Source organism: Mus caroli, unplaced genomic scaffold (genome assembly GCF_978045245.1).
Source record: "Mus caroli unplaced genomic scaffold, Mus_caroli_1 scaffold_20, whole genome shotgun sequence".
Taxonomy (NCBI): domain Eukaryota; kingdom Metazoa; phylum Chordata; class Mammalia; order Rodentia; family Muridae; genus Mus; species Mus caroli.
Window position 1 is genome coordinate 3,626,215 of NW_028227275.1, and position 15,602 is coordinate 3,641,816.

Sequence of the window (15,602 nt, forward strand, 5' to 3'; positions counted from 1 at the left end):
AGCACCTCTCATTTCTTTACCCCTGGACTTCTAGATATAAAAGGGTTTTAATGAAATCAAATGTGTTAAGGGACTAGAGAGATGGTTCAGCGATTAAGAGCAATGGCTATTCTTCTAGGGTACACGGGTTCAATATCCAGCACCCACATAGAGGCTTACAACTGTCTGTAACTCCAGTTCTGAGGGGGTGCAATATCTTCTTTTGGCCTCTACAAACACTAGGCATGCATGTGATACATAGACACACACACAACAACCATGCATGTGATACATAGACACACACACACACCATACCACCCATGTGCATTAAGAAAATTAATTTAAAATATTTTAAGTAGAAATAAATGTTGAACATAATCAAAGGGAACACAAACTCCTGAATAAATTCAGAAGCTACAAATAGCTGAATAAAATATGAAGCCGATGTAAGACTTCAGCAAAAAGATAAAAATATTGGGAAAATGAATCAGGAATTGTGGAATGGAAAACTCGAGAAGTCAATTAAAAAATGTAGTCGAATAGGAAAACCTTGCCGATAGATCAGGTATAGTACCACAGCAGCAGGGCTTAAAGATGAGGTGGCAGACATAAAACACACAAAACCATGAAGCACCGACGAACAGAGCGTGCAAGGCCTATAGGACGCCACTTTAAAACAAAACTTCTAAATCACAGTCATAGAAAAGTATAAACTAAAAGCATAGGAAATACATTTATTAAAACCATAGCAGAAGAATTCCCAAACATAGGAGGAAAATGGCTATCAGATATAGGAGGCATGCAGCACACCAGTCAAGACCAGAGAAGAAACCCTTGTTTCAAACACAGGCAAAGTACTAAGTGTACAGGAAAAGTACTAAGCATTCAGAAGTACTAAGTGTACAGGCAAAGTACTAAGTGTCCAGGTAAAGTACTAAGTGTACCCAACAAAGGATACTGAAAGCTGTCTAAGGAAAGCATCAAGTCACACATACAGAAACTGATCAGAATCACATGGACTTCTCACAAGACCTGCGCAGTAACACAATCTTTTAGAGACAGGAACTTAACAAAACTGTCTGTCCTAACTGAAGAAGACAGAAAGTCTCCATGATAAAGAAAAGCTAAAAGACCCCATGAGCACTGATCCTGCACAAAGGAAGATCTGTAAAGCAACCAGCTACCCACTGACATATAGAACTTACAACATCTGATGACGTAGACTTCAACCTGAAATTGGTCAGAAGAGGAAAAAAGTAATTCCCATATTGACTAACGGAATAATTCGTCGAGACCATATCATTACATCAAGAAGCAAGTCCAGTCTCACAAGACAAACACCGTTGGATGTAAAGGCACAGACTGATGTCCGCACAGTAACAACAGGAGATGCCAACACCCCACTCAACAACACAGGTCACCCAGACAAAATCCAACGGAGACTCATCAGACTTACGACGTAACACATCAGAGGACTTAACAGATGTCAATGCTACCCTGCTCAAACGCTGCAGGCCACACGTTCTTCCCAGCAGCCCATGGGAACGTTCTCTAGAGTGGACCACATTGTAGAACACGAGGCAAGAAAACTGGAACGATGTCCCATAGTCTCTCTGATCACAACGGGATGAACAGAAACCAACAGAACACTTAAAATATACAGTTTCATAAAGACTGAGAAACAAACTCCAGAATGAATTTTAAAACTTAACAATCAACATGAAAACTCAATATACAGGAACCTATGCATTCAAATGAACGTGGTTATCAGAGAAAAAATACTGTTATAAATATCATTGATTAAAATCACAGAAATCTCTATTTAAAGTCTTAACGATGAAACTTTAAGTATTTAAAACAAACAAACAAACAAGAGCCAAAAATCAGTAGATGGGAAAAACAGTAAATCTCAAGAAAGTAACAGAACAGAAATGAACAACAGAAAGAATGAACTGAATAGGATGAGTTCTTCAAAGCGGTGAGCTAGACTGGCAAACCCTTAACCAACTAACCAAATACAGAGAGAAGACCCAAACTAATAAAGTTAGAGGTGCCGGGCGTGGTGGCGCACGCCTTTAATCCCAGCACTCGGGAGGCAGAGGCAGGCGGATTTCTGAGTTCGAGGCCAGCCTGGTCTACAAAGTGAGTTCCAGGACAGCCAGGGCTACACAGAGAAACCCTGTCTCGAAAAACCAAAAAAAAAAAAAAAATAAATAAATAAAGTTAGAGGCAACAGGCAAAACAGTACAACAGACACAGGCGATGCCAAATTGGTCACTGGAGCTTGTCTGAAAACCTATAGTCTAATAAACTGGAAATCTGGAAGAAATGGGTAAACCTCTGGAGACCTACCAAAATTAAATGAAGACGGCAAGAACAGTTTAAACAGACCTAAGACAAGCCACAAGACTGAGCACCAGTGTTCCAGCCAGGAACTCCTAAGCCAAGAGGGATTAACTGCTGGAGTCTCCCCCCACCTGTAAAGAGGTACAGTCACCTTGTCAAACTCCACAGGTAGCAAGTTTTGTACAAAGTGTCAGACACATAACAGATTTTCAACGATCACTGTTCTGGTTTTAAAAGATAGAGCATACGGCCATGTACTTTTATCTCCTGTGCCTCAATTCCTTCGAGTGTAACATGAGAAAACCAACTCTCCTCGCGGTGAAAACTTTGTAAAAGAGATGGAATTCCATGATGTAGCGATAGCCCCCAGGATGTCCTTGAACAGAGGGACTGTCAGACCTTAATTTCGACAGCTCTTCAAGCTACAAGGAAACCACGTTAGAGCACAAAATGGCAGCGTGGGGCACCGTGCGATCTCCCATACGAGTTGCTATTCCTGTAAACAAGTCTAGTGCTGCTTTACTTAATCATTTACTTGGACAATTTTAAATCTGTAATTAACTTTCCAACCGCACAACTTAGTGCAAATCACTCAGGATTTGAAAACGATCATAAAATCAGACGTAGAGGACAATCTGTGGTATATTGCTAATATACCAGGTTGCTTAGAAAACGATCCTATATACGTTGAAATTTAATATACCGACCTATTCCGTGTACAGAGGACATTCACATATGTTCGGTGTGCTTTTCCAGGTGAGACTGAACAAATACTTACGAATAAAAAATGTTGAAGCCAGTTAGGTTATATGCAGCGTCGCTGAAAAAGTGGAGCAGCGCGTAGCCAGACGTCGTGACCACCTCAGGCACGGTCTCGTTACCCCTCACTTCAGGAACGATCAAGCCACTAAAGGAGGTCAGAAACGAGAAATGTGGGGATCTACTGTGGCTGTGCACAGAAAATATGCTCAAAAACATCATCCAACTGAGAACGCACACACGTTAGACTGGAGAACCAGCGGAACAAATAGCAAACTTACACATTTCTACACTGTCAGGCCAACTGCTGATAATACACTAACACATGTTCTCAAGGCGCCCCACCACCTCCCCTCTCTCCTCCTCTTCCTCCTGCTCCTGAGCCACCTGCTGCTGCTGCTGCTCCTGCTCCTGCTCCTCCTCCTCCTCCTGCTGCTCCTCCTCCTGCTCCTCCTCCTCCTGCTCCTCCTCCTCCTGCTCCTGCTCCTACTCCTCCTCCTGCTACTCCTCCTCCTGCTCCTCCTCCTCCTCCTGCTACTCCTCCTGCTGCTCCTCCTGCTCCTGCTCCTGCTCCTCCTCCTCCTGCTCCTGCTCCTCCTCCTCCTGTTCCTCCTCCTCCTGCTCCTGCTCCTCCTCCTCCTCCTGCTTCTCCTCCTGTTCCTCCTCCTCCTGCTCCTGCTCCTCCTGTTCCTCCTCCTCCTGCTCCTGCTCCTCCTCCTCCTGCTCCTCCTCCTGCTGCTCCTCCTGCTCCTGTTCCTCCTCCTCCTGCTCCTCCTCCTCCTGCTCCTGCTCCTCCTCCTCCTCCTGCTCCTCCTCCTGTTCCTCCCCCTCCTGCTCCTGCTCCTCCTCCTCCTGTTCCTCCTCCTCCTGTTCCTCCTCCTCCTGCTCCTGCTCCTCCTCCTCCTCCTGCTCCTCCTCCTCCTGCTCCTGCTCCTCCTCCTGTTCCTCCTCCTCCTGCTCCTCCTCCTCGTGCTCCTGCTCCTCCTCCTCCTGCTCCTCCTCCTCCTGTTCCTCCTGCTCCTGCTCCTCCTCCTCGTGCTCCTGCTCCTCCTCCTCGTGCTCCTCCTCCTCCTGCTGCTCCTGCTCCTCCTCCTCCTGCTCCTGCTCCTCCTGCTGCTCTTGATCCTCCTCCCGCTGCTCCTCCTTCTCTTCTTCTGACCCTCTTTGGACTGAAATGTCCCATCTCTACTTTGTATTCTGTTCTCCATCCCATGACAATCGCTATACAACTTTAATTCAGTCCTAAGGCTTCATTCTAGGCTACCTTAACATTGTAGCAAGTAGTTGAAAAAGAAAGTAGCTTTTTTTCTTCCCCTCTGACTCCAAACAGTAATGAAGCCATATTACGTGATTACAATGAAATCCACTTAAAACTGTACAACAACGATCTAGGTGGCAGACACTTTTAAGATATGCACTTTTGATTATTTGATAGTCTTCCCTTAGTTGTACTAAAGCACAGATATACCCAGATAGTATATTTCATCTAGGTCAATAAGCACACAAGAGAAACGCAGGCTGAGAGGCTGGGTAGTTAATGTATAAAGGTTCTAAGAACCAGATGTTTCTTTGCCTGGTTGGTCAGATGCATTTTATTTTCTTTTGTTTTGTTTTGTTTTCTTTAGGTTTTTGTCTAGTTTTGGTTTGGGTTGGGTTGGGTTTTTTGTTGCTGTGGTTTTGTTCCGTTTCATTTTGTTCGGTTTTTTTGTTTGTTTGTTTGTTTTAAGATAGTCTCACACTGTAGACCAGGTTGACCCTGAACTCATGACGATTACTGCGGTGAGCCACCATACCAAGCTTTGATACAGACCTCTCTTCTCCATGTTCATCTGAAAAACTACATTCCTCATTTTAGACCAGACTGCCCTCTCTCTATATGTGAAATCATGTGATTGAATGAAGAAGTTGACAAACTGTACATTGTGAATTAGTGGATTCCTGGTTTTATTTAAATTCATTGATCTTTTTTATTTAAATGAATTTGATTTAAATTTGTCAAATTATTATTTCCCTACATAGCATATACCCAGATTTAAATATATCCTTGTAGAATCACCACAGTCCAGCTACAGGACCTTTCCATCATTGGGTGGTTATTTTATATCCTTTCACCATCAAAACTTCCCACCTTCAGGCCCATTCTGCTACTATATATGTTTCTTTAGAATATTATAAAATAAAATATTAAGGTATATCTTCTACATATGATTTCTGAGACTCACTTTTGAAACTTTTTTCAGGTTTGTCACTTCTCAAAGCAGTAAATTTTTGCCAAAGTTAAAGTAACATTTAGGCATCACTGGGAACTGAATTCCCTCAAACAAATCACGTTTGATAGAAAAATGAGATCCAAAAGATGTTTTATTTTCGAATACAAATTAAAAAGTAAACAACCCCTGATTTTATTGCATCTACTAGGTAAGATGGTAAAGAAGACAGGTTTTAAAAGAAGGCTGTCAACCAAGTTTGCTTTCTATATTATCAGTCTTAGTTTTACGTATTCGTGTGTTTCTCACAGTAGTGGGATTACATCTGTTGTGTACCTTGTAAAAGGAGACATAAACTAACATCTCTTCACCACTCTGAGGCGTAGGAAACACAGAGGGAGAGAAAAGAATATAAGAGCCAGAGGTAGTGCTGTTTTTTTGTTTTGATTTTTATAGCTTTTTCCTTCAAATTAAGAAAAAACAAGCAAAACGCCTTCCTGGAGGGACAGTGTAAGCCTGGAAGACTCAGGAAGCCACTGACTGACACACAAGGCTCAGCAGCTCAGAAAAAAAGTCTGGGGAAGCTCTGGAACTAGTCAGTTTAATACATGTTGGGCAGGGAGATTGGAGGGTGCAGCTTTTGCCATTTATCCACTGTAGGAGGGCTTCTCAGGGGTGCAACTGCATCCCTGTAAGTGACCATTCACCCACGTTCCTGCAGCTAACCCCAACGGACGCACTCATTCACTAAGCTGAACATGTACAGAATCATCTCTTTGCTGTCGCTGGGGCCCAGTCAATGGTGAATACATATTTCTTCATAGCTCCTCAGGGGGTTTTGAGCCGAGTCCAGCTTAACCATGTGTGGAACAGTATAACATGGTTTCCTGCCCCTGGAACAGAGTCAGCAGGGCATGAGCCTCCACACATGTTGGTGGTTGCTGTGGTGTAAGGCTTGTTTATATAACAGCGTACATATTTTCACGCCCCTCCTTCAAGGAACGTCCTCTCTGCCAAGGTTAACAACTCTATAATAATCAGAGACAGCATGAGTCTGGGAGGTGAGGGTGAGTCTAATGTCTCAGCAAAATGGTAGAATGCTGTGACCTTCAGGACAGCCCTTAAGGCTGTGGGAAAGAACACTGAAACCATGAGTTCAAAAATTATAATCTTCACTTTGCAAAAATGTAAGGATGTAATATGAATTGTATAAGGAGCTTCACAGATCTAAAGGAACAGAGACAGCTGCGCTATGAGCCAGCTTGTCAGAAAGATACTAAGACAGGCACATACATATGCCACATTCCTGAGTTGAAGGTCAACTGAGGACAGAGTGGATTTGGGTCCAGAAGTGCTGAGAATGGTAATTGCGAGGTGGGATCTCACCCAGCCATCTGACTGTACATTCTTGTGATTGCTATCTCTTCCTAAGAGTCAAAAACCTGGGATCATGGGATGCAGGTCCATGGGATAATCAAAAGGGAACCCGGAGCAAAGACCGGATTAATATGTAAAATAAAAGACTAGCCTTTTGGTCTGCAAGAGAGGAGCTATCCAGAGTTTTTTTTAGAATAGCAAGAGAAAGCTGTCTGGAGCAGAATACACAGAGGGAACACTCTGGAAAGCCATCTCAGGCAGAACACAGGCCATCAGCTTGAACCCACAATTTGACTTAGAGTCATTTGTTTCATCACGAACACACCTTCTCTCAGAATGCCTCTCTAAGCTGCAGCTGGCCCTTGGCAGTTGTGTAGTCACGGAACAAAAAAATCAAGTACAATGACAAAAAAAAGAAAAAAATTATATTCCTAAGACTTTAGGATACCTTTGAGAGCTCTCTGAAAAAGAGGAAAACCTTATTTGTTTGCTTGCTGACTTACAAACAGCTCAAAAGCACCAAATGAGGGTATGGAGAGATGGCTCGACGGTTAGGAGCAACTGCCACGCTTGCACAAGACCCAAGTTTGTTTCCCAGCACCCACATCAAGCAGCTCAAGGTCACTCGTCACCCCAGCTCGAGGAGACCAGACCCCTCCGGCCTCCATGCTAATCTGCATACCCACAGGCAAGCAGGCAGCCAGACAGATACACATAGATATAGATATATAGATATACATATACACATACACACATACATATACATACATACTGACATATACAAACACACACACAAAAGTCTTTTTTAAAGCAATAAATGGAAAAGGAACTTCTACCTATTATATAACATACCAGACAATTTGGACAAATCCACATTATAATACAACCCACAGAGTAAATCAACTATATAAAACCAAAAACAATCTCCTTAAAATAATTCAGAGCTAACAGCTAAGGATGCACCCAGGCTACACAGTCCTCTTTCATTATGGCACTATACATAATAGGTATGGGAAATGTGTCTTCATGGATAAGTATTGTGTAGTTTAAAAAAAAAAAAAAAAAAGGTAGGGGCAGCTTTTGCTGCCAGTTTTTTGCATATGACCTTCAAATTCCTAAAGATTTCTCAAGTGACAAACTGTCTTTGCTATTTACAGTAGGTCTTGAAGGTCTCTGTCAATGGGTCCTTTCATCGTGGGATCTAAAGTTACACTTCAGGTTTTGGACGATCATTCCAACTAAGTCACAATGGGATTAAAGAGTTGAAGTCATCCGGGATCAACCTGACTTAATAATACTGGAGGGGAGAATAAAGATCTGTATTCAGCCTCCTCATGGCCAGTGACTCAGCAAACCAACCCTAGACACCTGAAACTCAGGGGCGCCTCCAAGTGTAGCATGCACTGACGTGCTAGGCGGACACATCCTAAGGACACAACACTTGGTGTTTGCCTTCCTTCCCAATCTCATTCTGTGCCCCTCTTTTTGGGCCAGTTCCAACTTCTACTCTTATAATAATAAGAACTCTAAGCACAAACACAGCACTTTGCTGAGTTCTATGAACCACTCTTGAAGACTGCCAACAATTAGGAAGCATGGGTTACCTGGATTTATGGTCAAATCGAAAGAAAGAAAGAAAGAAAGAAAGAAAGAAAGAAAGAAAGAAAGAAAGATAGGGATTCCCCTAACTTCCCAACTGGTGTCTACAGGGAGGACAGGTTTGGTACCCTTCCTTAGCAAGTCTTGGCGTTTGAACTCATCAAAGACCTTGGCCTTGTTCCCCACCATATCCTCCAGGCTTCTGGCACTCTCTGGTATTTGAGTAGGTTATTCAACCTACCTGTGTAGATGGCTGAGTAAAATATATAGTTTTATAATTCTAATTAAATGTGTTTTCTTAGCAAAGTAGAATTAAACAGGATGTGCTTTTGAGTTGAGGTTGAAACCCTAATCCTGGCATATCACTTAACTAGAAGTAAATGGTTTCTGTGAGTCTCAGTTTTCTCAGTTGTCAAGTGGGGGATAAGAGAACTTCACCCGGATTTCTGAGCGGTTTAGAGGACATCTAAACTGGCAGCCATAAAGCTTTGCATCAAGTAGATATTCAAGAAACTTGAGCTTTCCGTGCCCTCAGTGTCTGAGCAACTTTGAAGAAAGGCTTTATTTGACTTACATTTTCTGAATCACGGTCCTCTGAGGAAAGGAAGGCAGGAACTCAAAGTGGGCAGGAACCTGGAGGCGGGAGCTGCTGCAGAGGCCACGGAGGGTGCCGTTTACTGTGTTACTCCTCATGGCTTGCTCAGCCTGCCTTCTCATTGAACCCCGGACCACCAGTCCAAGGCAATGCTACCACCTACAACAGGATGGGCCCTCTCATGTCAATCACAAATTTAAAAACTATCTACAGGCCAATCCTCTGAAGGCATCTTCTCAATGAGGTTCCCTCCTCTCAGATGACCACAGATTGTGCCAAGCTAACATAAACGTACCAGCACACTCAGGATAGGTAACAGGCATGCTTTATAATGGAATGTCTCCAGTTCCATATAATGATAATTATCTCAGGAAAGACTCCTTCAGCAACAGGAAAAAGTTGGTTAAAAATTGGTAAATGAATGTAAAGCCATTGGGTAAGTAAAACAACGAAAAAGATAGGATCAGCTATGTAATAGTCAACAATCCCATAAAATTAATGATAGCAAAGTGGTGTGCTGTCAAAATAAATGTATAAACCCACTATCATATGTATAATAAATTTTCTTACATCATAATTATTCTCATGGGTCTATTACATCTCTTTCTGGTATCCTTAAATTACTATTTCTAACTGTGCTTTTTGCAGTGTTCAGAAAACTCCAAATGGAAGTTCTGATGGCCAAGAGCTCAGTGATTGAGTGTTAGTTGTTCTTCTTGCAGGAGACCAGAACTCAGTCCCCAGAACCCATCTGTGATGGCGCACAACAGCCAGCTCCAGGGGATCTAACACACAGAGACACACAGACACACACAGAGACACACAGACACACAGAGACACACAGTCACACACACACACACACACAAAATCGATAAATGGATAGATAGATAGATAGATAGATCTTATTTAAGGGGTTCTAAAAGTATTTACAACAATATCACAAAAATAAAGACCTAAACTACTTAGTACAGGTTCCCTCTTAAAGTCACGAATTATAGAATCATAAGATAAAATTGAAATACCAGTCCTTGAACGTTTGTCCAACAGATCTTCAAGTGACTGATGAAATAAAATATTTTGCAAGACAGTGAAAAGAATATTTAAAATTAAAATCACTGTGTGAACAGCAAGCTTCAATCTACGCTCAAATTTCTGACAGTGATAAAACACGAGAGGTGCTGTGTGATAACCTAACGGGCAGCATGTCACCAACCATGCTGGCTAAGTTGAATACAAAATCTACATTTTCACCCTTCTTCTATACTTCACATATTTCCTGCCGACTCACAGCTTCCCAATGACACAGTATTATATAAAAGTTTAAATTAATATTAAAATGCTATGACTTCAAAGTTAATGCCCCGATTATATGACTACTTATAAAATATTATGAATAACTAAGATTTCCAGACGTCTATGAATTGTAGAAACCCTTCCTTTACTAAAAACCTTACACCAAGTATAACTTAATCTTTGTTTTCAGAATTTAAAATTTCCCCAGTTTACTAACACAGAACAACAACTATAAAAAAAAAAAATACAAACCTTTGCTCATTTGTCAGCCTGAACTCACCCAAGTACCTCTGAACGGATTTACGGAAACATATTTAAGCCAGCTTAAAGGAAAAACTAAATACAGTAGACATAGCCCGTATTTATAAAGCCGTCTGGTGTTCCTAGAGTGTAGATTGTATTCATCTATCGTGTTAACATTACCGCGTTCACACTTAGGTTGAGTCATAGTTCACAAAGGGTATTTATCAAAACAGTTCTTGAAATCTGGTCATCAACAACCACCATAAATTAGAGCATAAGGCGATAGGTTGGACTTCAAATAAAAAAAAAACCTACACAGCTGTTTACTTCGCTACAGCTGTCAATAAACTCATCAGGTAATCAGAGCCACTCACCTGAGTACAGCCACTAACGGTGCGTATATAGAGTCTCCATCATAAACGTACATATGATCCCAGCTGCATTCCGTGGCAAAATGATTGAATCTTAACCTTAGCACTGCATTTGGACTGAAAGAAGAAAAACGTAGCTCTAAATTCAGATATCACATATAAAATATAATGTTTTTAGAACTAGACACCATAATTTATTTAAAATCTATTTCAGATATTTTCCTACGAATTGTTAAATCACTAGGGGGAAAACTGATACGATGTCAAAATACAGGTTTGAAAACACATAATCTTTTTCTTAAAAATTCAGTCAGCAATAAAAGTCAGATGTTATATACTTGGTTAAGGCAGAAGTTATATACTTCATGATTTTTTTAATGAAACCATGTTAAATTACATACTAGCATGAATACGTTCTCTCACATCAATTTGTACTTGAATAAAGCTAGTTACAAAAATTCAACACTCAGAAGCAACGAGTTTCATTGAAACAGGACCTTTAAGTGGAGGCACTAGGCTCTTTCAATTTTTTTTTCTCAATGGTGACACACTCCAAAGAGCCAAGTAAGACTACAGGTAAGGAGCAGAAGCAGTGCTGTGGTTCTAAAGAGACTTTTAAAGCAACCTCAAAAGCATGCCCTTCCACATACAGTCATAAAACATGACCAGAGTCCCTACCAGTTCATAATAAAGTTTAGGTAGCTAGAAACCCTCATTGTGAAAAGGACCCAAGGTCGATAACCAATCCCTTCCCCAAAACGCTATGAAAATATTCTTAAAAGATCCTTAGCACAACAAAGTTTGTTGAACTAAATTGTACTAAAATGCTGAAAACATTAACCAGTGGCATAGGCCAGCATGGAATACTGTTAAAGTTTCTGCAGAATATGTAAACTTCCCAACAAGATATTTCTTAAAAGCCATATGGCCCAATGTATTTGGTCTTGCAATAAATATAATTCAAAAACAAAATACATATTTACTATTATACCATTAAGGGAAGGCACTATGGTTTACATTTTTTAACTCCATAAATATTATGCACATGCTCCAATAATAAGCAAGGAAAGGAAACACATAGCTAATGATTTTACCCGGCACGTTTGCATCAGACATTTGCTTTAGCATCTCAGGATAAAAATCAATGTATTGAGCCCAAACTGTATACTTACTAGCCTTCAATTAGCCATGTACACTTTGTTTTATATTTATAGTTAATTGGACCATCTGTTAAATATCCAGAAGGCTCTGTTAACCTAAAAAAGAAAAATCAGGAAAACAGTTACCTTAAGGTAGCACGAAAGCATGCAATAGTAGGAGAAAAATTCAAAGCATTAGGCCAAAACAACGAGACCTAACAGTTACAAATTGGAGGCTATATTGACAATCTAAAACAATTTTGTCCCTACAAATGAAAAGAAATTGTCTAAATTTCCTCAAATTGGATAAACCACGGCTGTTTCAACTGACACCGTAGGAAGTCAGGGGAAGACTGAACATTTTACTGACGGGTTCTGTGTTGACAAAATGTTGACGAGGTTAAAATTTATCTTCACTAAAATTAGGCTCTAGCGAAAGGACAATCAAATGGCCTCTGAACTGCGCAGGGGGACAGGGTTGGGTTTGGGAGCAATGGTGCACGTGACTTGGGGGGCGTGACTGCTGCATGCGATTGGATTGGAGGGGCGACGGCTGCACGTGATTGGGGGAGGGGGGCAGCAGCTGCACGTGATTTCAGTGCGCCACAATCGTTAAGCATCCTTAAGATACGTCACAGTACTATGCCCATTTTTATCAACTTCTCTTGACTAATTTATACTTGTACACAATCTCTGCCAATTTTAAAAATAAGAGTATGTCTAATTTTTCTATCTATACTTAAACAATTCGAAAACCTTTTTTTCAGAATCTTAAAATATTAAAGACAAAAATTTAGATGCACTTAACTTCTAGACAAATTACTTAACAGGTTCATAATTTAAATTTTCATTTATCCTTCATATGTATATATACATACATACTTCAGAGATAACCGGCTTTTTGTAGTCACATGAACAGACATACGTGTATACACCCTGATATCAGGGTCATAATCTACTCTTAAATAAAATTAAGTTTCCCATGTAGTATATGGAGCCTTAAAAACATTAGGAGATAAACAAGGTTGAGAAGCCAGCCAATGTTAACGTAATCTGAAAGACTTTCACAATTCCTACAAACGGTTTTGGTAATAAAAATGCAAATTTATGCTTGGAAAAAAAATTGATGAGCTACAGACAAAGCTCTACGTTCTCAAGATAACAAACACATTCTATATAGCCAGTATTACTCTAAGTGGATAATACATTGCTCTACTCTGAAACCTCAAAATCCCTGTAAAATACTTAGCAATTCCATACGACAGATGAGAAAAGCAAAGTACAGCTTAAATAACAGGCTAGTTAACTTATTCTAATTTTTCACTTCCAATGACAGCGGATGAGGTAATCCAGACACCCCTCATAGCAACTTTAAAAGTGGAATAATTTTGAAATACTCCAAGCCTGATCAGCAGCTATATCTAGTGACCAAGCTAAGACCCAGAAGTCAGAGATACTTTGAGAGAAGCCAGGCACAAAAGGCTGTTTGGGGCTAGAGATTTCTCTAATCTACAGAAACTACCAAAATAAATAAACAAATAAAGTGTGTGCTTGCAAGTCTAGACGGAGGAATGACAAGACAAGAACAGGAAGCAAAGCCCGCAGCAGAAAGGCACGTCAGTGTGCCACATGTACGGTACTTTTGACATGGGAACAATGACTTGTTCTTTGAGTAATGGTGTACCAGTGCTATGATGACTCATCTTGATTGTCAGCATAACTACATCCTGAAGTGACTAAAGCCATGCCCCTTGGGCACCTGTGAGGGACTTTTCTTGTCTGGATTATTTGAAGTGGAAGACCCACCCTAAGTCCATCTGAGATCAGAAGGCCCACCCTCAATGGGTCACACCTTCTGGTGGCAGGGCACACAAAGGACCTGGAAGAAGGAAGCTCATGATTTCCGTTTGCTGGCTCTCCCTCTCACAGGCAAGTTCATCTGTCCTGGCCCTTTCCCTCTCTGGTGTCAGAACCCATTTCTCCAAGATTCCAATGTGGATTGAAAAGTGATCGATCTCTAGGCTCTCCCTTGGACTCCAGCACCGGACTCCCATCCCATGCACTGATCTTCCCAATTAGAAACAGCCAAGGCTGGACTACTGAGTACTAACATATAGATGAATACTCGCTCATTCTATCGTCTCTGTTCCCTAGAAACCCCGACTAACACAAAAGCAAGGGGTAAGCCTAAGAGCATGAGTCTTCCGGGCAACAGAAAGTTCCAAGGCTTACAGCCCGCTTAATAGGATGCTAAGAACCATACCCCAGGCTTCAAGTTACAGCCACCAAGAGTTTTTGTTTTTAAGTGAAATGTATGACTGTTGAAAGATAATTAAGCATAAAAAACAAGATGCAAAATAGGAAGCTACAAACAATAAGCCTGAATCAAAATTCTCCATGACTATCATACAATGTATTCATTAAAAAAAAAAATGCTAAGTTCAAAAAGAAAAATGCTTACATTGGAAATAATTAACTCAAAAGTATAAATAAAAATGGTAGCAGTTAGGATATTTCTGAAAATTTTTGCTACTGAAAAGTACAATAATCGAAATTAAGACACTAGGGGACAGGTTCCAGTAGAAATCAAGCACAAATGACAGTAACTTCCCAACTACACCAGGATAACTGAGAAATCGAGATCTGTGTTTGAGCCAGGCCATTCCACCAAGCAATTTCCAGTGGGTAGGCGGAAAAGGACAAAATCATAACATAAGAAGCCATGTTCTTCTAAAGTTTGGCTTACCTTCAGTGTGTGTATGTGTGCGCCCGTGCGCACATGTATGTGTGTGAGTCTGTGCGCATGTGTGTATGTACATATCACTCTTTCTCACAGCTGTATTTTGCACACAAGCAGTCAGAAGCTAATTTTACAGCTAAACTGATCACTCGCTGTGGCTGAGAGAGAACAAAAGACAGGATCCATACAAGTGATGGTCAATACAGCGCCTTTGGGGAACCACGCTTTCTCTTGCTTTTGCGGCAAAGGTAAATGGCTCTTTACTTGTAAGAAGTGTGTCTTCGTGGGTAAACACAGAGATTCAGGTTGTTACTGGGGAGTCAAATACGTTCAAAAGGCTCCCCCAGAGGCTGCATCTCTATGGGGTGCGCTGTACCAGTCACCCATCTGGTACCTTCTCACCTCCCTTTCATCCATTTGCCTACTGCGTTAAAATAGACCCGGACCCTTCAAATCATTTTTCTTTGCCAGATGGCGAGGAGTTTTACAGTCAGCTGGCATGATTTGTTCAGAGTGCCCTGGAAGAGACTCTGGGAGAAAATGATTTTGTTCCACTGTTCATGCAGCCCGTGTGGCTTTGCCAACAGTAAATTACTACACAACCACACATCATGGACAGCAGCATCCAGCCACCAACAGCTTTCCCCAGCTTCCTGTCCGCCATTTTTTTAAGCAAAGACCTAGAGTGAGACACTCCCATGAACAGCTCTCCTCAGCTTCCCATAAAACATTTCAGAGCAAGTCAGAGTGAGTTTACCGTAGCCCCAACATAACCCTTCCACTCACTAAGCCTGGGCCGTGCTTACCAAGCAAGATGTCAACTTCAGACGAAGGACGATCAGTTGTACTCTCAGCCGTCGGCCACAAGGGGCCTGCTCTCATTTCTGCTCTTTCAGAATTCTCATTCTCTTATCCCTCTAACTAGTAACATGAAATTTTCTTAAGACTATGAGA

At 41.2% G+C, this 15,602-nt stretch overlaps 1 protein-coding gene across 3 annotated transcripts in view; it reads right to left on the bottom strand.

The window, feature by feature from the left end:
• Positions 1–15,602, bottom strand: part of Atrnl1 (attractin like 1) — a 516,957-nt gene that overhangs the window by 487,113 nt on the left and 14,242 nt on the right. For all 3 annotated transcript variants that reach the window (XM_021151617.3, XM_085834192.1, XM_085834193.1), the window contains exons 2-4: positions 11,942–12,025; positions 10,773–10,886; positions 3,104–3,232 (exon numbers count right to left, since the gene is read on the bottom strand). In XM_021151617.3, coding sequence (XP_021007276.1) covers positions 3,104–3,232; positions 10,773–10,886; positions 11,942–12,025 — 327 coding nt within the window. The remainder of the gene's footprint in view (positions 1–3,103; positions 3,233–10,772; positions 10,887–11,941; positions 12,026–15,602) is intronic.